This window comes from Lissotriton helveticus, chromosome 7 (genome assembly GCF_964261635.1).
Source record: "Lissotriton helveticus chromosome 7, aLisHel1.1, whole genome shotgun sequence".
NCBI classification, from domain to species: Eukaryota; Metazoa; Chordata; class Amphibia; order Caudata; family Salamandridae; genus Lissotriton; species Lissotriton helveticus.
The window spans coordinates 1,058,464,184-1,058,490,801 of NC_136068.1; the positions used below are offsets into that span (position 1 = coordinate 1,058,464,184).

Here is a 26,618-nt window from a genome sequence, read left to right on the forward strand (position 1 = left end):
CAAACGTCGAGCAAGACAGGTTCTGGGACTGCCTCACAGGAAGATTGGCCCAATTTGCATTCATGCCGTGGATATTGGGTGGCCATTATAACTGTACACTAAATCTGGCCCTAGACCGATCCTACCCCCACATTCTTCTGCCCGTAAGCAAACAGAACGCTTCCAAAACTGGGTCACACACTGGGCACTCATAGATGCTTGGAGAGCACACTACCCACAGGCCCGGCTATAATCGTTCTACTGCCCACAATTCAGCATGCGGATTACCTCGGCCGGGTCATCTCCGATCATGACGCTCACATAATACACTGGAGCCCCCCCAACCCCCGTTCCCACACGGAGACTACCGCGCGACTGCCTGACAGATCATGTCTTTCAACATGGGAATATTTCGCTCATAACACGGGCAGGACGACATCTAAACTAATAGGGAGGGACACGTTTAAAGTAGTGGCCAGGGGAGAAAGTATAAAACAAATAGTAGGGGTGAAGCGGACATTGGAACGAGCGCTAACACTAGCTGAAATGAAGTTAGCCACACTCACCAAACAGGAAGATATAAATGAGGCGACTGTTGGTCAAGTAGCAAAGGCAAGGACAGACAACCAAGCGGTTGTCACAGACTTACGCAGGTACAATTTTAAGGCTTATGCAACCCGGGTGCATAAAGAGAGGAATAAAACAGGCACATTGCTCGTTTGGCTGGTTAAACAAGATACAGAAGTAAAAACCTATCACCGAAGTGCTAGAGCCCATTGGAAATATATTAGGCTCACAAACAGAAATCCTACTAGCATTCCAACAGTATTACACAATATATATTGCACTCTAGAACCGGCCGGACTAGAAGCAATCAATCACTTCCTTTACCCACTAAGAATCCCACAAATCACGAAGACAGAGCAACCTGCGCTAGATTCAGTGAAATAATCTACTGATATCACCCTAGCACTCCACGCATTGGCACGCAACAAAGCGCCAGGATTGGATGGCTTCCCCTTAGAATATTACACAAGCTTCTACCCCCTGTTGGTTCCCCGCCTCGTAGAAATGTTTGCGGCCACGCTAGAGAAGGGAGAATTGCCGAGATCCCTTCGAGAATCAGTTGTGGTGTTGGATTGAATGGTCTCTCAGGGGTGGCATAATACATGTTGCAGCCCCTGAGAGGCCTCTGGGCTACCTAAGCCCTGGGAACATAGTGTACCATATACTAGGGACTGATCAGGGTACCCCAGTATCCAATCTGGAGTGTACCTAAAGTACATGCAATTAATTTAGAGGAGAAAGCAGCTAGGCTGGGGTCCTGGATAGCAGGATCCCAGCCAGACTAAGTTGAAAACAGTGAGACATCAGCAAAGTGGGGGTTTACATAAGAAGCAGATCCTACTCTCTTACAACAGGGTCCAATAGCGCATGTGTCGGCATACGCCAAGTGACGAGCACATTTTGTGCCTCTGGCAGGAGTATGCCCATACACACCAGCGAATGGTCAGAATATGTTTTTGCTAAATGTTGGGTATGGGTGATCCATAACACAGTCCCCTTGGAGACCATCCAGTAATCTATCCTAGACCAGCTGTTGTGTACCGCTGAGTGGAATGTACCTTCTGTTCTGTCTGGGTGACCAAAGCGCCCTGCATTCACTAGTTTTTATTTTTTATTTGCAGAGTTTTATATAGCGCTGACTAGACCCGGAGGTATCAGAGCTCTTTACATGAGGATCAGCGAGTTATAAGTTACAAAATTACATCAGTAACAGGAGCCAAGTATAACATAGGAGAAAAACTGTTACTAGTGCATAGCATAGCCAAGACACATGTCAAATGGGGCATGGAAGGTAGGGGGAATAGTAAAAAGGGGTAAGGAATACATAATCGGGTCAGGCAGACCGGCAAGAGGGAAAGTACTTGCAAAACAGTCACAGTAAAAGACATACAAACCAGCTGGGGACCAACAATCATAAACTTCCAGTGAATCGGTGATAGTATAAGATGGGAGGGGACTAGGAGACCAAAGGGGGGGCGACTAGAGGAAAAGAACAGACAGGCGAACAAGCAGCAGTCCAGCAACAATGAGGATAGGTCGAAACCGCCAAGATGGAGGACACAGGCCATGGGGACCAACAGCATCAACCCAAAATGGCTGATCACACAAAAATCCAACACAAAAAGCACAAAACAGCAGACTTGAAGGCTTCACGCAGGGTCAGATGGGGAGGCATCCCCATGACCACGGAGGGATGCAGGCAGGAAGTCCGATCACAAAGTGGGATGTCGACATACACACACCCGGGGCTCCAGGGACAGCAACATCGCCATTCGGAATGCTGCAAAGACAGGGGAAAGTCAGATTTGGGCACCAGGCAACAGCCCCGTAGAGTTGGAGGCAGCAGTGTGGACCTGGAGGGCAAGCTTCCCCAAAACTCAAGAAGCAAAACAAGCTCGGGGGCACTGGTCAGCAGCACCGCAGTACTCACCACCGCTGAACCCCCGCCAGGAGAAGCAAGACTCATGCATCTCTGTCCTTGATAGGGAGGCGGTGCAAGAGGAAAGGCAACTGCAGCAAAACCCCCCAGGTTAGGGGACGGCCAGAAGGGGCGATCCCCAGCCAATCCCCTCCCCAGGCACACCCACCGGTCATCTGCTGCTGAAATGTCTCTGCCGCCAGCAGATCCTCGGCAACTCATGGGAAGGTGGGGTAGGAGAGGAAAACACAGCAGAGAGACTAGGGCAAACCATGTCCAATGACCAGCTTGGTAAGAGACGGCTGAGGGGGAGAGCCAGAGCCAATCTTCTCTGTAGCTGCCTAAGCAGCTCCACCTGGTATCGGCCATGTTGATCGAGGCTCCACGGTCAGCACACTACTCAAGGTTCATCGGAAGATCTCGAACTGGGTCGTGGGAACTGGAGAGCTGAATTTCCACAGGCCATAGGAACCTCAGGTAAGCAAAAAAAGGTCCAAGGGGGGGGGGGGTAGATTCAAGGGGACCCGGGCCAAAAAGGAAATCTCTGGCCAGGGAGCTCCCGACCAGAGCTCCTCACCTGGTGGCCATATTGTCCAGTAAAGTTGGTGTTCAGCAAAGATTTGTTGCATCAGGCATTGCGCTTTGGTATAATGCTGCGCTTGAGGGTGGAGCGATCTAATGCGGGCTGGATTGTTAGATTAAGGTCTCCTCCCTAAATAATATGCTGGGACCCCAGATTTATAATCTGTCCCCATAACGTGGTGAAAACATTTCCATCATCAATGTTCAGTCCATAGCATTTAACCAGAGTGACTGTGTGTGGCCTCAGTGTACAACACACTATACAGTACCTTCCTTGAGGGTCTTTTATTATTCCTTCTTCCACATATGGAGTATTTTTCTTTATAAGTATGGCAGTTCCTCTTGAATATGAGGACTAAAATGAAAAATATCTGTATGAAGCCCATTTTGCTGCAAACTTAAGGTTTACTAATGGGGTAGTGCGTGTTTCTTGTATCATTGCTATATTTATATTATGTCTGTCCAGATAGGCTAGAAAGTGTCTTCTTTTATGGGGGTCACCCAGCACTCTAACATTCCATGTCATTACCCTATGCCAGCTATAAGACTGTCCCTATCTGTGTTTTGTGCCATGATGCTGACTTATCCTATAAATCGGTTTAATATAGTGCATTTTTTTTATATCTAGCCTCTTGTTTGTCTTTTTATGTTTATTATTTTTTACTGCACTGTCCATGCCATTCGCAATATAAACTCCGATCCCCCCCCACAATGGCGTACCCAACTTGTGTATTGTTCCACCCTACCCATATACACCCAAACATGCATACGCTTCAACTGTCTTTCAATATAACATATATTTATCCAATGTCTTTGGCCTTGTGCTTTATGCCCCGTATGTTCTTTGTACAGAGACATCTGTATTACTGTGGTTGCACTCGTTTTCACCCGAACCCAAGTCTCTGTATATAGTGATGTTATGGCTCTTAGCCAGTTCGATGGTATGCCCTACCCGCAAGCTTCCTTCATAGACTTGCCCACTATCAAAAACTGTGCTTCAATCTATAAAAAGCACAGGAGAAGTGGTCTTTTCTTTTGAAGGGCGGGATGCCTGAGGACAGAGAGAGCTTGAATATTGTCTACCGTAGATGCTCCTGCCATGAACCCTGTTTGAAAGATTGGCAAAATGTCCCCCTCAGCCACCCATGATTCTAAGTGCTCTAGTAAAATTTGGGCATAGACTTTTGCTTCAATATCCAGTAGGGCAACCAATCTGTAATTTTGCGGCTATGGTTCGTTCTCCGCTCTTAAATATAGGGCACAGAATTGATCCTCTCCTGCCATCTGGTACGTCAGCTCTTAAAAAACAGTAATTATAAAGAGCTGATAACACTTTTGCCCAACCTACACGTGCCTTCTTGAAAAGGCTGGCTGGCAGGCCATTCGGACCAAGGACTCCATTGGCTTTCAGCTTTTTTAATACTTTTGCCACCTTCCCACTATTTGTTAGATTACCCTGAGCCACCTGTGTCTCTTCCTTGGGCTGGACCAGTACAGCTTCCAAATCCTCTTGATGTTGTAAACTTTGTTCAACTACCACCAACTTTTCTTTAAAGGATAAAGTTGGGGTGGTGGGTTAACCTGTTCCACATACAGCTCAGCGATATGGCACACCCAAGCTGCTTCTGAAAACCCAATTTTCCCTGACCATATTGCCATTCTTTAATTTATTAATATGGGCCCAGAATCACGGTTGGTTGGAATCCTTTAATAGCCGAATGATTGTGACCCAATCTTTGTCCTTTCTGTGTCTCCCCAAAATTTGTGGGTGTGACCTTCTTGACAATTTTCCTGCTGCAGCTGTCTTTTTTAGAAGGATTACACCAGTGCGCACACTGCTCTTTATGCATCGTTCGTTTGGAAACAATGATTGCCTTACAAAAATTACCTAACCTTACTGGATTGTGCCCCACCTTTTGAATTTTGGGCCAACCCTCCTGATCCGATAAGTACTTTCGTAGATTCTCCATAAGCCTTCCCCACACCTATAGGGCACCTTCTAAATGATTTGTAGTTATAAAAGCCTCAAAATCTTTTATCCAGGTACTAACCCTAAATTTATATTCAGATGGTTATTTAACTTTTTCTAACTAGCTTCACTGACTCCTCCACTAATGAATTACCCATATTGATGGATTTATCAACTGTTTCAAGGCAAGACTCAGTGTGCTCCTTAATGGATTATGGTCACTTTCTGCTTTAATTGAAATATCAAAGTGATCTAATTGTGTAGCTAGACCTGTAGATAAAAAAGTGTAATCAATGGTCAATACATTTTTACATGTTGATGGAAATATCAGTTCCTTATTTCTCAACCCACTTTCCGATTGAGAGGATACTAAATTGTGGGTTTTCAAGAAACCACTGATTCCAAAATCGGCCTTTTCATTAGAACCTCCATTAATGTTCTCCCCAACCCCCTAATGTTAAAATATCCAGTAATTATAAATTCACAATTCAAAAAATCTTAAATAGAGGTCTTCAAGGCTTTCAAGAAAGTGCTTTATCAAGTTTTTCCTTGCTTTCCTGGGAGCATTCAAAAAGCAGTTGACCACAATCAAGCCCATTTGATTAGTGTTTGTTTTCAAACCATGAATACAAACCGCTTGGGCTGCCAAACAGTTACTGTCAAGAGCTGGCACAGTTAAATTGGCAGTATGCTCGATGAAAATTGATACACTCCCTCAGGGACGACCAAAAGTGCTTAGGCCCGAGGCTGCAGAAAGAATCTCGTAGAATCCTGGGAGAGCAGTGGGGGCCAAAGCTCAAGTTTCTTGAAGAAATAGGATATCACCAGTACCCAAATACAGACACCCTTCTTTGCTTCTGTTACGTTGTAATCTTTCCCTTTCGCGTTTGTCCCCTGCATGCCCCCGTCCCTGCTGCGCGACTCCCCGCATTTGCATGCATTACGTCAGATGGCATTGTCCTATGCCAGCTGACAGCGGAGTTGACAGTTGGGGATGACAGTTGCAGCTGTCCATGAGTGTAAGCTGGTGACAGGAGCGCTGCCTCACCTACCGGTGTGTCGTTAATTTACATGGAATAAAGCTACGTTAAAAGGTTAATGGTCTGAGCTTATTTAACAGCATACTTTACAAATTTGGCGACGAGCGACGACACACTGAAGAACCCACGACAAGAAAACCATCTAAATATAAAGAGAAGGCGTTGTGATGGCATCGTGAAGCGTATGAAAATAAATGAATAATTTATGAGTCAAGGAAACAGCGCATCTAACGTGAGTCTATGAGAATACAGATTGAACTTTGGCACATCGTGAGGAAATGAAATATTAAAAGAATAAAGAAAACCTGAAGTTGATGATTCGTGAATCTGCGCAAGGTTTATGAGGTGAGCCTTGGATGCTGGGAGGAGGAGAAATGAGCGGAAGAGGAAGCTAAAGTTAATTAACCCAATACCGCATTTTGAAATTGATTTGAGGCGGCGCAGGAAGCGTGTAAGGCCAAATTCTCCTCAGAACTACAGCGTTCACACAGGAGCGAACGTGACGACGTAACTGACGTCAGGGGGCCATTTTGTATGAGGAAATCACTGCTTTAGTCGTCTGTACGAGGCAAATGTCAAGCAAATGTCAATATTGAAAGAAAGGAAAGAAACTAAAGCGCAATAAGCGTTTATTAAGAAGGAAAAGGATACATAAATTATTTTTAAAAAGGGAGCAGAAATAACAGTGTGAATAAGAGTAAGGAATCAGAAAAAAAAGAAATTGAATGTGAAACTTAAAAGAAAAAAAAAGGTTACATGAAAATAAGCATTTAAAAAAATATATATCGCAGTAAAAAATTGAAAGGTAAGATACTGATATATAAATAACATGGCAACAGGCAACATATACAATCTGCCACCCCCACAATCATTTCTAAAAGGAGTAGGAGAACCGGAAATAAAGTGGGAGGTGTGGAGAGAATTCTTCAATAACTATATAACCACTTTTGACAAGCCAGAAGAAACTTTACCGGCTGAAGAAAAGAAAAAGATACTCCTACACTGTTTAGGGGCAGGTGGTCTGAAGGTGTAAAACAACATCTAAACAAAAACACGAGGAGCAGATGAAGGAGATGTGTTTAAAAATGCAATGGAAGACTTGGACAATTATTACAAGCCAACTGTATGCGTAGCAGTTAACAGGTACAAATTTTATAGGCGTAAACAGGGAAAGGACGAAAGCATAGAGGACTATGTCTCTGCTTTAAAAAATTTAGCACTAACATGCAAATTCGAAAACATGCATGACGACTTGATAAGAGACCAAATTGTAATGTGTGCAGCTAATCCCGACATACAGGATGCATTATGGGCCAGAGGAGAGAAACCACTCCTGGAAGTAATTGAAATAGTAAAGAAAAAAGAATTAACTGGCTGGTGTGCGAAGGCAGTGTTAAAAGAAGATAAGAACAAACAGGAAGAAGCTGGATTGGTAGCTAGAATAAGCTGCGGGAAAAAGAAGCAAACAATAAGGAAAATTGGAATGGAGGAAGATGATGAAACAAAAAGTGAAACTAGAAATTACAAGGAGCTGAAATGTTTCCGATGTGGAAGCAACAAACACTTGGCAGATAATTGGGAATGTCCCGCAAGGAACAGTACGTGTACCCAATGGGGACTGATTGGACATTTTAAAAAAGTGTACTACAGGAGAGTTAAGGGGAAAGTGAGGTATGTAGAAGAGAATGAGGAAGAAGAATTTGAATCGTCGGATGAGTCGAAATACAACCTATCTGTGCTCATCATAACAGATGGGAGTACCAAAGAGAAAGAGGATGAATGTAAACAAAAACCTGAGTGTGTCATCACCATAGGAGGAGTTGACATAATATAGTCGCTGACTCTGGGTCATATTGTACAATTGTTAACAAGAATATTTGGAAGAGTAAATTAGCAGGAAAACTAGGAAATGAGTTAAAAGAAGCCGACATAACCCTAAAAACATACACAGGTGAAATCATTGACTTGGTTGGATGCAGAGAGATGGAATTGGGTTTCAAGGAGAGAAGTACCAGGAGTAAGGTAAACATTTCAGAAAAAGGTCCTTCTGTACTGGGATGGAAAGAGCAGGGAAAGTTAGGAATAACACTAAATCCCAACAGTTCAGAACCAGTGAGTGGGTTGGCTCAAAACGAAAGTATACAATATACCCATTTTGAGTTGTTAAGTGAGAGAACACCACAATCTAAGGACAATGAAGTATGGAAAAGGGCTGTAGGAAGAAATAAATGCAGAAGCGAAGCAGCAATGGGTAACTTCAAACTAAAACAAAGTACCTACATGGGAAAAAATTATGGAAAACATATAAGCGAAGAATTCGAGATCAAAAAAAGTGAAGGAGAAAGAGTGGAAAAGATTGTATTTGTCAAAAAAGAACAATATACGTTAACACAACCCACTGGGATAGAAGAGGACTTTTGGAATTCTACCCGCCTCAAAGATGGGAAAGTGTGGCATGCAACTGCACTGGCTGAGTGCAAGCCTAGGGCAAGGGAAAATGATGCCGGTGACACTGACCTGGATGGGGAAGAGAGTACGAGTCTGGATGAATTTGAGTGCAACAACAAAGAAGATTACTATGACTGGTTGTACAATGAAGAGTCAGAGAACGAGGGTGAGGAGACACAAAAACATCTATAAAGTACACACCCCATAGTTAATTTAGGGAAGAACAGGATACATATTGGGTCCAGGAGAGAATACATGTTCAGCGGAATAGAAGACTCTGCCGAATCCTCCTGTGGAATTCACTCATCAACGAAGGAGGAAGGACAGGTCTTAGATGAAGCTCTAACGGAAGGAGTGGACCTTGTTGAAAGGAACACAACCAGTGGTTCTGGAACTGAGAACTACTAGAGGTCCGATGTTGGACTAAACACAGATGATGACGACGGGGAAGAAACCAGTTACCCGTGTTGACTTGGACGCCTTTTGGTCAGGCCCATGAAGTACAAGGATCTCCTGTGTGTCTAACAGTTACATGTTTTTTTGTTTGTTCCTTTCCCTCCGAAAGGAGATGTGTTACGTTGTAATCTTTCCCTTTCGCGTTTGTCCCCTGCATGCCCCCGTCCCTGCCGCGCGACTCCCCGCATTTGCATGCATTACGTCAGATGGCATTGTCCTATGCCAGCTGACAGCGGAGTTGACAGTTGGGGATGACAGTTGCAGCTGTCCATGAGTGTAAGCTAATGACCGGAGCACTGCCTCACCTACCGGTGTGTCTTTAATTTACATGGAATAAAGGTACGTTAAAAGGTTAATGGTCTGAGCTTATTTAACAGCATACTTAACAGCTTCCCATGATATATTTGAGCCCAGCAACGTTCCATGAAATTATTTTGATCTTAGAGTTTGACATCCATACCAATTGTTTTGGGCTTTAAGAATGTATTGACTACCCCAAGAGACTGACTGAACCGATAGGCAGCTCTTGCTCCGTTTTAAATATTTGTTTATTTCTGTAATTGTACCTGTCACTTTGAAAATTGCTTTTAAAAATCACAGAGACTGACTGAAATTGATAGACAGCTCTTGTCTCGAGTTTTAACTCAGTTGCGCCGTTATTTGCAATCGTATTGTGTGCACTTTGAAAAGCGCTCCTCAATAACAATTGCACTTTGAAATTGTTTTACAAGTCTAACTTGCTTGGTCACCCGATCCGTCACGGCGTGTGCCGCTAGAACAGCGGGGTCCAACCGTGAACAACAGCACTTCCGGTAGCCCACACCGGTTAGCGCTCTAGACTCTCCACTGACTGCGGTCCCGCCCACTCAAGCATAAAGCTGAGGGCGCCGAGCGGACTCGCGCAGCGACGCGCAGGCAGCGCACCTAAGTCGCGCCAAAGTCAAGCCCTGCCTGTCTGCGCCTGTCCGCGCCAGACCGACACCAGCCGCCACCCCCCCGTTCCACCGGACAGGTTACAGCCGCATGGAGATGATTAGATATAACCGCACTGAGCTTTTAGCACTCAATCCTGACTTGCAGGTGAGGGAAAGTCTAACTGTGCAGTACCTTCCCCCACCCCCCCCGCAAGCAACTGTCCTGCTTATACGGAAATGTGCGGTCTCTCCCCAAACACGCCTTGGAAATTTGGGCTCTGTTGGATCAGGATGCACCCGACCTCTTTTTTATAACAGAGACCTGGTTGCAAGATACATCTCTTCCTGATTTAGCAGTAGCCCTGCCCACAGAATATAAAATAGCCAGATTGGATAGAACTTCAGAAAAAGGGGGAGGAACGGCAATCATTCATAAAACAGATATTGAAATTCGCATTATTGACACGCACCTGGCCACCTGGGGCGAGTTCTTAATCTTCTCTCTTAGCCTTAATAATAAGGAGTCATGGAAAGGAGCCCTGGTGTATAGACCCCCAGAAAGTAAAGCCAATTTCGCCGCCCAGCTAGTGGACATCCTAGCACCCCATGTATTAGCCTGTAAGAACTTCTTATTAATAGGAGATTTCAACCATCACATTGAAAAGCACAAGGAGCCCTACTCTGCTGAATTGATCAATAGTATCCATTCCTTGGGCCTAAGGCTGCTTGAAACTGGCCCCACCCACACAGCGGGCCACACTTTAGACATCATATGCACCAACTCCCAGGAAATTGGTATAACCGATTTGTCCCCTGTTTTATGGTCAGATCACATTTCAATAAAATTCATCATCAAAGCAAATGTGACCATTCCTGACCATCAAAAGGAGAAAAAAATGAGACGGCCCTGGAAAAAGATTAACTTAGACTCTTTTACTAAGGTTTTTGTACCGCCAGAGTTAAATCAGGGTGCTGAGATAGATAAGTCGGTAGCAGATTTAGATACAGCAATCGGCAGGGCGTTAGATCCTATAGCCCCCATGCGTCTAACTAAATGCCCGAACAAGAAGTCTCCTTGGTTTACAGATGAGTTAAAACCTTCCAAACAGACCACTAGGTCTGAGACAATGGCGTAAAACTAAAAACATAGAGGATAAACAACGCTATAAAAACGCGCATAAAGATTATATGAGAAAAATAACCACAGCAAAGAAAACTTACTTGGGCGAAAAAATAATACTAGCGGGAAACTCTCCCAAGGAACTCTATACCATTGTAAAAGAGTTCACTAACCCCCTTGCATGTCAAGGAGCAACACTGGAATCACAGGACTGGGCGGACAAGCTCGCCATCTACTTCAAAGATAAAATAAACACTATACATCAATCTTTCCCCAAAGAAGCAGGTGTAATCAAGGACCTCAGCCACATGCACCGACCCCTCCCAGAGCCACCTGGCTCACACAACAGCCTACTCGAATTTTGTACTATTTCAGAGGCTGAAGTTAATGATAAACTGAAGATGGCCTTCCTTCAACCACTAGTAAATAAAATACCATCCTACTTACAAGACACGAGGGATGTGCTCCGTCTAATTGAAAACATCGGAGGGAGGGAGGGAGTTGACCTCCTTCTCACACTAGACGTTGAAGCATTGTATACAAACATCCCTCAACAGGCAACCCTCGAGGCTGTTGAAGCTACCCTCCTTCAAGAAAATTGGTCCTCACCAACCCCGATCTCTATGATAATGGCCTGCGCACAAATAGCCCTAACTGAGAACTTCTTCCAGTATGGGTCCCAGCTCTATCATCAAATACGGGGGACTTCAATGGGCTCCACATTTGCTCCTAGTCTAGCCTGTATTTACATGGCCACTTGTGAAGAGAACACAATCAGGACTGACCAGAATCCCTATCTTGACAACATCACATTATGGCGCAGGTTTATTGACGACATCCTTATCCTATGGAGAGGAGACCGCGAGACCTGTGAAGCATTTTGTGCATGGATCAATATCCAGAACCCTTTCTAAAATTCACTGGTACTATCTCAGAGACAGCCATCCCCTTTTTTGGATTTGAGAATCTGTTTAAACCAAGAGGGGCTGAGCACAACCCTATACCGTAAAGAAACAGACAGAAACAGTCTATTGTTGTATGAGAGCCACCACCCCAGGGCCCTGAGGGATAACCTCCCCTTCAGTCAGTTCCTATGGGTTCATAGGAATTACACAACAAAGGCCGATTACAAACAAGAGGCTAGGCTCCTGCAACATAAACTACAAGACAGAGGATACCCTACGAGGCTTATCCACAACTCCTGCAAACAAGCCTTGACTAACCCGAGGGAAACATTACTAGAAACACACCCGAAGGAGCCCGAAGAAGTCATCACCTGTGTGACTTGCTTCACTAAGAACTCAGCTTACATAAAAAAAAAAAAATTGGCATATCATCAACACGGGCACTCTAGACCTCCCACGACCAAGGTTTGCATTCAAGCGCACGTCCAATCTGAAAGACGCGCTGATTCATACTAGGCCGAGAAAACAGAACACCAATATCCAAAACACCCTGTGGGATCTCCCACCGGTAGTGGGCCATTTCCCATGTGGGGGTTGCTCTGTATGCCCTCAAACTATTCAATGTAAAGACATCAGACTCAATGAAACTTTCGTCTGGCACCTTAGAAGACACACTAATTGCAACAGCACTAGATGCATCTACATGCTCACTTGCCCTTGCGACAAAAACTACATCGGTATGACGATGAGACAAGTGAAGCTGAGAATCACTGAACATAAGAGCAATATTAGATGCCTCAAAACGCATACCAGACTGTACGACCATTATACACAACTTGGACATACACCAGACAGTATACGCTGGCTGGTATTGGAATACCATCCTAACATCGCCTCCCAGGCGCTGTTTAGGATCGAACAAAGATGGGTCCATCGACTAAGATTGGATACAGTCAGTCTGAATGATTCGGTTCCATGGTCCACGCTAACACACTGACCATGCGTACTACACCACTCCAAACTGCCTAGGGGTTCAACTTGCATTTACATTTGAGACCAGGGGCCCACTGATACCAATTCTGATCTCATTAAGTTCATTGCCCCTTATTACAAACATCAGTATCTTACAACTGTAAATAAGAAATGGCTAACCTACCCAGGCAAGCATCATAAGGCTCCCAGCACCCACCCCCTCCCGCACCATAGTCTGTGGTGTCCACTATCCTTTGCCACCATTATAAATGAGCCGGGTGGGCCCTCCTGGGTAATCGCATCCTACACCTTAATTCCCATGCTGCTTTTTCAGCTTAAGATCAACAAAGATACAATTCCCGTGTTTCACTGTTTAACATGGTTACGAACTCCTTAGTCTCTTCCGTTTGCGCCTACCTAATCCTTTACTACACCCAACATGGCCGCCCCTTTCCTGCACCCGAGCAGGTACCCTTGCCTAGGTCCATGCAATCCTATTGCTGCGCGCATGCGCGGTTCCGGTTCCGCGAGGCGCTGCCTCCTGCAGTCCGGCGAAACAGGAAAGACATGGCCAAAAGGGACTCCGGTTTCACCTGAGTCGATTACCAGTCGCTCCTTGTCATACCGGACGCTGTGTGGGTAGGTGCTGACGGCTGAGACCGCACACCGTTTTGGGTAAGTTTGCATTAATACCGAAAGCAGACGCCTTCACCAGGATCATCCAGGTAACGCTCTCGGTATCTGGCGCCCGATCTGGTGAGAAGCCCTTTTGCTGTTGTCACTTGGCTGTGTGCGGGACTCGGTTCAACACTCACGGCTCTGGTCGACGCATATACCCCACCCGGTGGCCGCAGCTATCACGGACCCTTTTCCGCTACTTGATCCATGCTCCCCCAAGCACCAGCGGAACGGTAGCGGAGCCGTGTGCTCCTAGTGAGTGCTGACTCTACTTACGGGGGGGTTTTTGACTGTTTGATCAGCTTGTGGGTGCCCCTTGCCCGTCCATACAAGCCGTGGACGGTAGATACGGGGCAGCACACAAGAGCGTTCGCTCTGCCCCGAGTTTTTACTTGTTGGGCCCTTTGAATATTTATATAGATTCACTCTGGCCCCCCTAATAAAGTTTTTCCTTTCTCCACCGGTCCACGTTTCTTCTCCCTTAGGTACCTCACTCAAAGGTGCTGGTTCCACGGGAGCTGACTGCTGTGGCACCTTAGGGAAACCCTTAGGGTAAGCATCACACTGTAACACCTTGTCCAAATGACTTGAAGAGTTCTTTATCCTCGTCCTCTATATATTTAGAGATTTTAACTTACTATTGTGGTTGTTTATCTGAAACGCTTAGCCACAATTTTTAACTCACAGTATGAGAGTGTTTTTAGCGCACAGAAGAGAGCACCTAGACAGGAATGGAGCGTAATGTTCACTGCTCTTCTATGTTGTTCACTTTCCTTTCTAGGTTGCATCACTAGGGGCAGGACCAATCGGCCTGCGTTACCATTGACCTCAAGACATAAGGTTGTATTTAATTTTTTCACTGTGTAGTACTTTGCACTTAGGTCCTGACAAATTGCTTAGATTGCAAGAAACATGTTGACCTGAACAGAGGGTAGTAGATTTTCACTGTGTACCTTACACCAGTTCATATCTCCCCTCCCAATTTTTAATCAAGGGAATCAACCACACCAATAAAGCTCCTACTGGATTGATTTACCCTTTTTTATCAACACTCACTTCACGACTACACACTCACCCGCGTTTATCTTCCCCTCTTACACGCATGCAAAATATGGCTGGAACAAAAGATCTCCGATAAAGAGTCAGACATTGCAGCGCCAGTCTGACGAGGAGCAGAACCCATATGATGAAGCATGACACCTAGCTTGCTGGGTGTGTGAGGGTTTTAGTTCTGAAAAGGGAAATTCCCCGCCCTTTTTCCTTCTTGCTCTCTTGTTACGCTAGATTCACATTCCTACTCACATTGGGGAACTTTGTACCCTTCTTGTGCCACTGGCCAAATCTGGCTCGCCATACGATCCAGCCTCGGCTCAGATCCTAGCGAAGATAGCCCCAGCCATGGCCACAGTATTACCTCAATTTTTAATCTATCTCTAGCACTTTCTATTTTCCCTGCATCCTGGAAGGAAGCAATTCTAAAAAAAACTAATGCGGACCCTAATCAATTAATAAATTATCGCCCAATATCATTGTTACCACTCTTTGGGAAAATTATGGAATCCATAATCAACACGCAGCTAGTGAAACACCTGGAAGAGCATATGCTCTTGGACATCTCCCAGTCGGGGTTCAGAGCCTCCCATAGCACTGAGACCGCCCTGTTAGAGGTGGTTGACAACATCCGGTTGGCTCTGGACGCAAAAGAATCTGTGATTCTGATCCTTTTAGATCTTTCGGCAGCCTTCAACACCATATCCCACGGCGTCCTGTTAGAACGACTGGCCGGGATTGGTGTCGGAGGTCATGCCCTCAGATGGATTCAGAGCTATTTAGCAGGGAGATGTTCCAGGGTCAAAACTGGACCATTCTCTTCAGTGACTGTTGAAAATGACAAAGGTTTCCCCCAGGGCTCAATCTTGAGCCCTACCTTATTTAACATTTATCTGTCACCCCTTGCTAAGATAATTAGGGACTTCGGCTTTGATACGGTATCTTATGCGGATGATACTCAGATCCTGATCACCCTGGACTCAAACCCCTTAAATGCCAAAGTGAGATTCCGTAAATGCATGTCCGCGATAAAGGAATGGATGACCAACAATTACCTAATGCTGAACGCCGGCAAAACTGAAATAATGCTTTTCGGTGCAGCCAACAAAATCTGGTCTGAGGAATGGTGGCCACAGGAACTGGGCCTATGCCCAGCTCCGAAAAGCACTGTCCGGAATCTCGGCGTCATTTTAGACGACAAATTGACCATGGCCCCCCATATAAACAAAGTGGTCCATACGAGTATTGGCATTATGAGAAGCCTAAGAAAGATCTTCAAATGGCTACCGCTGATATATCGGAAGCCGCTGATTCAAGGCCTTCCCATAAGCCGTTTGGATTACGGCAATGCATTATTGACAGACATAAATGAAAGCGCATTGACCAAGTTGCAAATGCTCCAGAACTCAGCAGCAAGGTTGACTCTGGACCTCCCACCACGCACCCCCTCTGCTCCATGTTTGAAACAACTACATTGGCTCCCAATTAGGAAGCGCATTAAGTTTAAGATATGCTGCCTAGTACATAAGTCAATTAATGGACAAGGACCCAAATACCTGAAGAATAAATTGCAGGGATACTGCCCAGACAGAACCTTACGTTCATCTAATAAACACCTTCTAAAAATCCCAAAGGTCCGGACAGTGAGAAACGGGGATAGAAGTTTCTCTAAGATAGGCCCTGTCACATGGAATGCCCTACCATTGGCTCTAAGATCAGACCCCAACCATAAAACATTCCGTAAAAACCTCAAGACATGGTTATTTTAATTGATGACTTAGCCCCCAATCGTTCTGTTCTCTCTTTGCTTTCTGTCGGCGCTATGAGACCGAATGGTGATTTATGCGCTTTACAAAAACAAAATACATACATACATACATACATACATACATATTAGGGCCCTTGACTGCAGATTTCAGTTTAGTTTACATATACTCCCATCAGGACTGAGGCATACAGCCCAATAAATTATGTGTGGCTTTTGCCATTCGCTCTGCCTCCTGCCCAGTGTTTTTTTAGGGCTGAATCTCACCTCTCTCTGGTTACATGATTCTCTTCCAGGGGATCCTCATCAATAGTCATAAGCATTAGAATATTCCCGCCCATGCGCGGGACCCCGGAAACACTATATTATATGTGCCCCACATATATATACTCATATATATATATATATATATACATATATATATATATAAAAACATGCAATAGCAGCCAAATCACATCAGAGCTGAAATATGCTGTGAAGAATTTCCACCATACATGAATAATATGCATTAGAAACATGAGAAACAACACCAAAGATTGTTTAGAAACTGTTTTAATGCTTAGGCATCAGTAGAAATTCTTATAACTCACTGAAAGCATAGAAAGCACCCAGGCTGCATTGCAAACACACTGTCTAAATAGACTGAAAAGCTAACCTGTAGCTGTATACAAAAAAACTGACACCGTGCCTTTAAGGCACCCATGACCCCCGGTATCCCATCATGCCTCAGGGGTGACAGTTAGGTCAGTTGTTCTTTCCGGCTCCTTCAGGAAGGATCCTGGTAACACAGCTCCACTAATTTCTGTTTTCTGACAGAAAATTACTTCATTCTTAACAACTTTTTAAAATTACTTTGACATTTTACATCTAGTCAAGTAATAAACTGTCTTTTTAAGTCAGTTTAGTGAGCATTTTCAGCTGAGAATGCCTTCACTTTTTGACAAATGTCCTTCTTGTGGCAACAAGAAGGCAAAATCAGACAACCACACCATTTGTATCCTGTGTCTGCCTGAAGAACATGATCCAGGCACCTGTCCTCACTGCGAGCACCTGTCAGGAAGAACTCTCAAAGACAGGGAGAGAATTCGCATCTATGGCCTGGCTCACAGGTCATCCAGAGGAAGGTCTTCGGTGAAGAAGGGCTCCAAGAAGGCTAGAACACCTTCAAAAGAGAAGTCTTCACACCCTTCAACTTCAGCGTCAGGCTTGGCGCTGAGGAAAGAGCCACCGGTGGCTCATTCATCTTCAAAACTACCGTCGACGGTAGGCTCGCCGTCGAAAAGAAGACCAGGTACGTCGACGACGTCGAAGGATCCAGCTCTGTCGTCGAAATCCCCTCCACCATCGTCAACCGGGCGACGATCGGCGTCGAGAAATGTTACTCCGCCGCCGCCGTCAACCGGGCGATGGTCGGCGTTGAGATCCAAGGCCCCTCCGCCGTCGTCAACCGGGCGACGATCGGCGTCGAGGGAGGTCACTCCTCCGCCGTCGTCATCCAGGCGACGACCGGCGTCGAGAAGTGTGACTCCTCCGCCGTCGTCTAAGAAATGACGTTCGGCGTCGAGGACCAAGACCCCTCCGCCGTCGACAGTAAAACATCGATCGGCGTCGAGGACGCAGTCTCCGTCGGTGTTTCGTCGACACTCGGCGTCGTGGGTGACCAATACCCCTCCGCCGTCGTCGCACAGACATTCGACATCGAGACAGGCTGGTCATCGCCGTTCGACGTTGAAAGAGAAGGCTCCGTCGACGGCTGGTCATCGCCGTTCGACATTGAGAGAGATGGCTCCGTCGACGGCTGGTCATCGCCGTTCAACGTCGAGAGACCATAGATCCTCGCATCGATCGCCGTCGAGGCATTCGAAGTCGAGACTGTTGGACCCGCCGACTCCCCAGAGGCGTTCGACGTCGAGAGAAAAACATACGACGCCAGAACGCTCGACATCGAGACATTCAGAAAGGGCTCCATCGTCATCAAGAAACTCTGTGATCATGGTTAAGGAGTCAGCTTCTCGTCATTCTACTTCGCAGTCTTCTGGCTCCTCAACTACATCCTCAAGGTCCAGAAGTCCTGTCCTCAGCTCTCCTGTGCGTCAGCCAGATCCGTCGGCTGCGGAGGTCAGACTGTCACCCAGATGGTACAAGTCATTGGACCATTGGCGAGAATCAGGGGCTACCAAACATATGCAAGAGTACGTCAGTCCGCAACACAGATCTCCTCTCCAGAGACTGGTGGATGAAGTAGACAGGCATAGTCCTCCCATTCGCCAAGTAGACAAATCACCTGTGAGAAGACCAACCAGATCTCACTCTCCCAGTAGGGAAAATCCGGTGAGATCCCGATCTCCCAGAGAAGAACCTGTCAGATCTCGTTCACCAAGAAGACAGAATCCGTCAGATCTCGCTCTCCTAGAAGAGAAGAGCACCCAAGAAGATCACGTGAGAGGAGGCACGGTGCTCACCGTAGACGTCGAAGAACTCCGTCTACTTCATCTACCTCTTCTACCAGGTCTTCCAAGAGGGATTACTCTCCCACGTTGACCGATAGTCCTACTTCTAGATCCTCTCCAGTGGATGACATCGGCACTTATCTGGATGTCCTGCAAAGAGGAGCTCAGAAGCTGAGCATTGAAATGTCTGTTCTCCAGGTTACTAGGACAGTAATTTTTGAAACTTTGCACAAAAAATCTATCTCTCGTCCACTGCTGCCTTTAGTCCCGGGGATTATGGATCCGGTCAAGGACGTTTTCCTAACTCCAGCAGCCATCAGAGCAGTGCCAGCCCGCATACAGAAGAAATACAGGCCGGCTTCTTCTGACCCAGTTTTTGAAAAATCTGACCCTCCAGCAGACTCTGTGATAGTGGCAGCGGCGAGGAAGACGCATGCAGTTGCTGCTTCCTCCTCAGTCCCCCCCAGATAAGGACAGCAAATCTCAGGATTTGTGGGATCGCAAAGTTTGCAATTCAGCTGCCTCCACACTGAAGGTCTCCAGTGCGGCCGCACTGCTGGGTAGATACGACAGAGCCTTATGGGACTCCATGGAAAGGTTCAAGTCCAAACTGCCAAAGGAAGACCAGAAGGACTTCGAGGAAACTATGACAGAAGGAGGTCTGGTGGCGAACTAGTTGATAAGCATAGCAGCGGACTTTGCAGTGCTTGCGGCACATTCCTACTCACATGGAGTTTGTGCCAGGAGGTCGACTTGGTTACGCCTCACAGGGCTGAAGCCGGATGCTCAGCATCGCATCCTTAATCTTCCATTTTCGGGTTCCTCTCTCTTGGGAGAACATGCTGACGAAGAGATGACCCGTATGAAGACTGAACTGGATACGGTAAAAGCGGTGGGTTTGGAGAAGAAAAAAGAATTCAAACGCTGCTTTAAGACCAACAGGGGGAGAGGGGCTCAACAGAGGGTTCAAACCCCTCAGTGGTCCCAGAATAAGAACCAGGGAAAATCCCAGTTTCGAGGCAAATCCAACACAGGTAGAGGAGGTCACCAGCAGTCCTCTACCACCACGAGAGGAGGAAAGGCTTGATCAGTGGCTTCCTCTGGCGCCGTTACCCACTCCAGTGGGAGGAAGTGCTTCACAACACCTGGCAGAGTGGGTCAGGATCACGAAAGATCAGTGGGTGCTGAATATACTGGGCAATGGATACAGGCTACGTTTCCGTGCGCTCCCGAAAAGCATTCCTCCAAAGAACTCTTGCCCTCACCAGCTGAGCTTGCTCCGAAGAGAGGTGGCAGTCCTCCTACAAAAAAGAGCTATAGAGGAAGTTCCTCCCTCTCAAAGAGGAAAGGGAGTCTACTCCAGATACTTTCTTGTCCCCAAAAAACATCAGGAGGACAAGTTCAGACCTATACTCGATCTGCGTCTCCTAAACAAAGTCATCGTCAGAGAAAAGTTCCGCATGTTAGCTCTTCACCAAATATGCCCACATCTTCAAGCCGGAGATTGGATGTGTTCGGTGGATCTGCAAGATGCATACTTTCACATTCCGATTGCTCTACAGCGTCGCAAGTACTTGAGGTTTGTTGTAGGAAGCAAACACTACCAGTACAAGGTGCTACCCTTCGGACTCAAGTCCGCACCACGAGTGTTCACCAAATGCATGGCAGTGGTGGCGGCTTTTCTTCACAAAAAGGGACTCTTCATCTACCCATACCTGGACGACTGGCTCCTAAAGGGCCCGTCTCAGGTACAGGTAACGCACGATCTGCAACTTTGCCTACACCAGTCGCACAGGCTAGGTCTCCATGTGAACCTGGAGAAGTCAGTCCAGCGGCCGACACAGTCCATCCACTACCTAGGCTCCGTTCTGGACACAAAATTGGGAAAAGCGTTTCCTTCGGAGGAGAGACTTTTTTCCATGTGGCAGAAGTGTGGGATTCTATTAGAGTCTCGGCTTCCAACAGTCCGACAGGTAGCCTCCCTGCTGGGTTCCATGGCGTCTTGCATTTTTCTCATCCCGAACGCCAGACTGAGAATTCGGCCTCTACAACAGGCTCTCGAAGACCAGTGGGACCAGGCGACAGGGCGTTGGGAAGATCGTATCACTCTTTCCCAAGCAGCGAAGGATGCCATCAAAGGGTGGACTCGGACGAGGAATGTGCTAGTGGGAGTGCCTTTTCACCAGCCACTACCAACCCAGTCTATAGTGACAGATGCCTCTCTACGAGGCTGGGGAGCGCACATGGGTCCCCTTCAGATTCAGGGTCAGTGGTCTGCACAGGAGCGGACGTACCACATAAACATGCTGGAGCTCAGAGCGGTGTTTCTAGCTCTCAAAGCTTTTCTTCCAGCGATCGAGTCCAACTCAGTCTTAGTTCAGACAGACAATACAACCACCATGTTCTATCTGAACAAACAATTAGGCACATGGTCACGCCCTCTCTCCCGGGAGGCTCAAACCATCTGGCACTGGCTTCTCTCTCGAAACCTTTCAGTGGTGGCGGTGCACCTTCCAGGCGAGTTAAACACCCAAGCAGACGCACTCAGCAGGCACTTCGAAGATCAGCCAGACTGGGTGCTAAACGACGAAGTGGTAGAAGAGCTTTTTTATTGTTGGGGTCGTCCAGCCATAGACTTGTTTGCGGACGAAGAAAACGCAAAATGCCACGCCTTCGCGTCCAGATTCCACCGTCCAGGGACGCAGGGGAACGCTCTCCTAATGGATTGGTCGGGAACATTTGCTTACGCGTTTCCTTCCCTGCCTCTGATTCCGAAGGTAGTTTCCAAGCTCCTCAGGTCGGACATGGAGATGATCTTGATAGCTCCGGATTGGCCACGACAGTGGTGGTACCCGGACCTGCTGCATCTGTCTGTGTGTCCACACAGACGACTTCCTTGCAAACCAGACCTGTTGAGCAAGATGAACGGGAGGATACTACATCCCAACCTCTCATCACTGAACCTGACAGCATGGCACCTGAGGTCCTGCAATATGGGCATCTGAACCTGCCTCCCGAATGTATGCACATTTTAAAGGAGGCTAACAGACCTTCCACGAGAGCGTCTTATGCGTTCAAGTGGAAAAGGTTCTACATATGGTGTAGGGATCATCACTTAGATCCGACTAAAGGGCAGGAGGAGGTAATCCTGCCATACCTCCTTTCCTTGGCAACTTCTGGTTTGAAATATGCTTCCATTAGAGTGCATTTGTCAGCCATAGTAGCGTACAGGAAATCACCTAACCAGATTTCTTTCTTTCAGGTTCTAGTGGTTAAGGACTTCCTCCAGGGGTTGAAAAAAGTGTATCCCCCTGTGTGAAATCCTTCTCCTTGGGAATTGAACCTGGTTCTATCCAGGTTAATGTCTCCTCCTTTCGAGCCCATCCACAAGGCCTCCTTGCAACATCTCTCTTGGAAAGCGGCCTTTTTGGTGGCGATTACCTCAGCGCGCAGAGTAAGCGAGATACAAGCGCTCTGTGCGAAGGAACCATATACTGTTTTCCACCACAATAGAGTAGTCCTGAGGGCTCATCCATCTTTCTTGCCTAAAGTGGTTTCTGATTTTCATATAAATCAGTCCATTTCCCTCTCTTCGTTTTTTCCAAATCCTACGACCCCAGCCGAGTGGTCACTGCACTCCATGGATCTTAAGAGAGTGCTCAAGTTCTATTTGGAAAAAACTAAAGGGATCAGGAAAACGGATCAACTGTTTGTGAGCTATGGTTCAATGAGGACGGGCTTTCCAGCAGCCAAGAGGTCCATCTCCAGATGGATTGTCTCTTGCATTAAATTGGCCTATCAGCTTGCAGGCAAGCCTTTATTGGTTTCACCCAAAGCGCATTCCACTAGAGGGAAAGCCGCTACAGTAGCTTTCTTACATGACATTCCAATGTCAGAAATATGTAAGGCTGCAACCTGGAAATCGGTTCATACCTTTACGAGGCATTACTGTCTCAAATCTATTCCAGGGCCGATACTCAAGTAGGGCAAGCCTCCTTGAGAAATCTGTTTGGGTAGCCTATAGCCTGCTCAGGCTTGTTGATGAGATTACTGTCTTGTCATTCCGTTGCCCGCAGGGAAGAGGAGAGGCTCGCTATTCTATTCTAATGCTTATGACTATTGATGAGGATCCCCTGGAAGAGAAGGATTAGTTACTTACCTGTAATCCTAGTTCTCTTCCAGGGGTATCCTCATCAAAGTCATAAGCAACCCTCCAGCCTCCCCGGGCAAAGGATATTCTTTAATAAGGAGATATTGTTAACCTATTTTGTTACTGGGTTTGTTTCAGTCTCCGAAAAGAACAACTGACCTAACTGTCACCCCTGAGGCATGATGGGATACCGGGGGTCATGGGTGCCTTAAAGGCACGGTGTCAGTTTTTTTGTATACAGCTACAGGTTGCTTTTCAGTCTTTTTAGATTGTGTGTTTGCAATGCAGCCTGGGAGCTTTCTATGCTGTCAGTGAGTTATAAGAATTTTTACTGATGCCTAAGCATTAAAACAGTTTCTAAACAATCTTTGGTGTTGTTTCTCATGTTTCTAATGCATATTATTCATGTATGGTGGAAATTCTTCACAGCATATTTCAGCTCTGATGTGATTTGGCTGCTATTGTATGTTTTTATATATATATGTATATATATATATGAGTATATATATGTGGGGCACATATAATATAGTGTTTCCAGGGTCCCGCGCATGGGCGGGAATATTCTAATGCTGATTACTTTGATGAGGATACCCCTGGAAGAGAACTAGGATTACAGGTAAGTAACTAATCCATATACACTAGTTAGTGCTCTTGTTCTCTTTGTATCCTCTAGTTCCCAGTTTCTGCTTCCGCCTGATGTGCCCACAAAAATACGTTGGATTAGCTGACCTCTGGACCGGTTTAATAAATCATTCTGTGCATGGCAGCGCCGGGACACCCCGTTGGGGTAGCTGCACGCTATACAAAACACACAAATAAATAATAAATAATGTCTAACCGAGATTTGAGAGTGCCTTTGACGCATGGGAACCAGATGACCAACAACTTCTGCACCCGAGCTCCCTGGCCTGAGTCCAGGACATCCGATGATGATCCCCTGCTCCCAGGACCGTCCCCCCCAAACTGAGCCCTCCGTATAAGGCTCCCGGACTTGTCCCCAAGTTCCCTCTGCAGTCTGTTTCTAAGTGGCTCCCTTTTTGCCTACGTTGTAGCGCGCAAGGCTACCAATCTGTCTAGCACCTCTACACCCGGACACTCCAGGCCAGGCACACTTGAACTGCTGGTGATACCTTGGACTTTGGTCTCCTAGCACCTTATGTCCTTAAGGGGACCCCTGAGAACCGTTTGAAAATACCTGTATGCAGTTCATGCTTTTTTCTCCATAGAAAAACATTATCGCATACAAACTCATTTGATTGAACATTTTACTTACCTGTAAAAATTGCTATTACAAAAAGTACTTACCCAATAATGATGTTAGTGTAAATAGATATAAAAATACTTGTTATTTTTCTAAAGTGGTCTTGAATTTCTTCTTGAGTGTGTATCTCATTTATTGCCTGTGTGTGCTCCACAAATGCATTAACACTACCCTCTGATAAGTTTACACTACCTTGTGATAAGCCTATACTGCTCGCCTACACTACCACAAAAGAGAGCATGTGGGATTATTAATTTAAGCCTGTGAATCAATAAGGGTCGTCTGAACTTTCTACATAGTATAACTTGTTTTGGCATATTACAGTAAAAGCCAATCACAGAAAGCTAAATATGATGCAACGGTCTAAGAAAAGAATATTGGTGAGGATATGGCGAACATGGTTATGAAGTACATTGTTTTCCACCACATAATGACCTTTCTGTGATACCCAGTCCTTATAGATCCTCCAGTGATAATATTACAAACTAAGTCTCAGTTATTGAGAGGATACCCATATAAGGCTGTGGGATTATGATGAACATGACATAAGCAGCTAAGCAGCTGACTGTCCTTAGATGGGAAGCCACCTTGTCTCCAAGCCTGCATGAATGGGTGGGAACGCTGTGGATGCACCTAGCCATTGGGTGCTTAACCTAGGATATACCGGAAGAAGGGAAGAAATCTTGAAAACTGTGGACACCACTATTGGTATATGTAAATGAGGGATCACAAATCATAGCTTGCTGACATCCTTATTCTCATTATACCTATCAGAAGTATAACATGGATTTTCTTGTATTATTTTGTGAGACTGTCACTGCTGGGTGGTGGATGACTCTGAATTATAAAGTTATCTGCTTTACATGTAATATATTGGTACTGAAGGCCCTGGAAAAGCTAGTTGAGGAGGGTAGGCTGGGCCATAGAGAATTAGAAACTGCAGAAAGTCAAGGATTTGAGCATTATATTGATATTATGACAGTCTGGTTGCTTATCCCTAAAATAAAAACAATAAAATGTATTACCAGAAAAAAACAATTCTAGATAAATATAAATTATGTGGGAAAGGTGTTGTTAATGAACTGGAAACAAAATGTGGCCTTCAGTTTGCAGATTCCCACTAACATGATGAATGATAATCAAGCAATACAATGTCTTTTTTCTCAGTGCATAATGAGTTCATAACTTGATAAGTTTATCTAACAGACCTATAAACTCACTGATTTGTGAACTCTGAATTACTGCTGTGAGCAAAAACAATGTCATACGTATAAGAATAGGAGGAAAGAACGCTTACCTCTAGTTTTCCTACTTTTAAAAGAAAATACATTTCCTTGATTTTCGTTCGAAAAGTTCAATTTTCTCATTTAAATATAATGTAGTAGGCCATTAAAAATGCTATGTTGGTAAATAAAGTTATGTTTTAAAAAAAAGTAAATTACAATTCTGGTGGCGGGATCCTGGAGCAGTGGGCTTGGCCTTTTAAAAAAAATTGTTTAAAAGTATGTTACTACTTGTCCCTAACTAAACTCTTAGAGTGATTTTCTGAGATTTACTGCTTGACAAAAAAATTCTATCTCTTCTTGTGTGGCAGAGAGAACACACAATCAGTGCCTCATGATCTGTGTATCCTTCAGGATCCCTTGTGTGGGTGGTGTAATTCAGTGGTTATGAGTCTCAATGGAGAGCCTCTGGAGGAAAAACTACGATACCACTGCCAAAATGCAAGCATTGATCAGTTATGCACTGTTCTTAAAGGAAGTTTGCCTTACATTAATAGTGCAGATAGAGGAAAGAATAAGTGGTACAAATCCCCAAAATTAAAGCAGTGTTCTGGTAAAACCCAATAGGGCAGTTGCAGCAGCTGAAAAGACAAAAGGACAGCAACAGGTGTCAGTATGAGAAACAGTGACAGGAGGAGTAAAGAAGGGGAGATGCGTGGAGTGGTAGGGCAGAGGAGGTAAGAAGTAGGGGAGAGGTAGTGTACAACACTGTGGAAGAGGAAAAGTCTAGAACTATGTAAGGTGAATCAATTCAGCTGGACATGTATGGGGTTTAGATTTGTACATCAGAACATAAGTCAAAAGGCTACTACGCACCTGCATCATTACAGACATTGCTTCTTTGTTTGTTTTTGTTTTCTGAATTCTGGTCTCTATATCATAAAGGCGTGCTCTCTGTTGCTCAATGTACTCTGAGACTCCTGATAGAAGAAAATATTTTACTTGAATGTTACAATATCAGCCTAACATACATTTCTTCTATTCTTTCAAAAGCTTAGACTATATATTTTATATTCGGAAGGAAGAACATTTGTGTTCCTACAGGAGAAAATAACAAGTTACTCACCTTTGGTAACACCTTATCCGGCACAGACTCTATCTAGCTACCGAT

The 26,618-nt window shown here is 45.5% G+C and overlaps 1 protein-coding gene across 3 annotated transcripts in view; it reads right to left on the reverse strand.

The window, feature by feature from the left end:
• DNAH17 (dynein axonemal heavy chain 17) overlaps window positions 1-26,618 on the reverse strand; it is a 12,633,448-nt gene that overhangs the window by 10,210,199 nt on the left and 2,396,631 nt on the right. For all 3 annotated transcript variants that reach the window (XM_078653923.1, XM_078653924.1, XM_078653922.1), the window contains exon 16: window positions 26,324-26,427. In XM_078653923.1, the coding sequence (XP_078510049.1) occupies window positions 26,324-26,427 (104 nt within the window). The remainder of the gene's footprint in view (window positions 1-26,323; window positions 26,428-26,618) is intronic.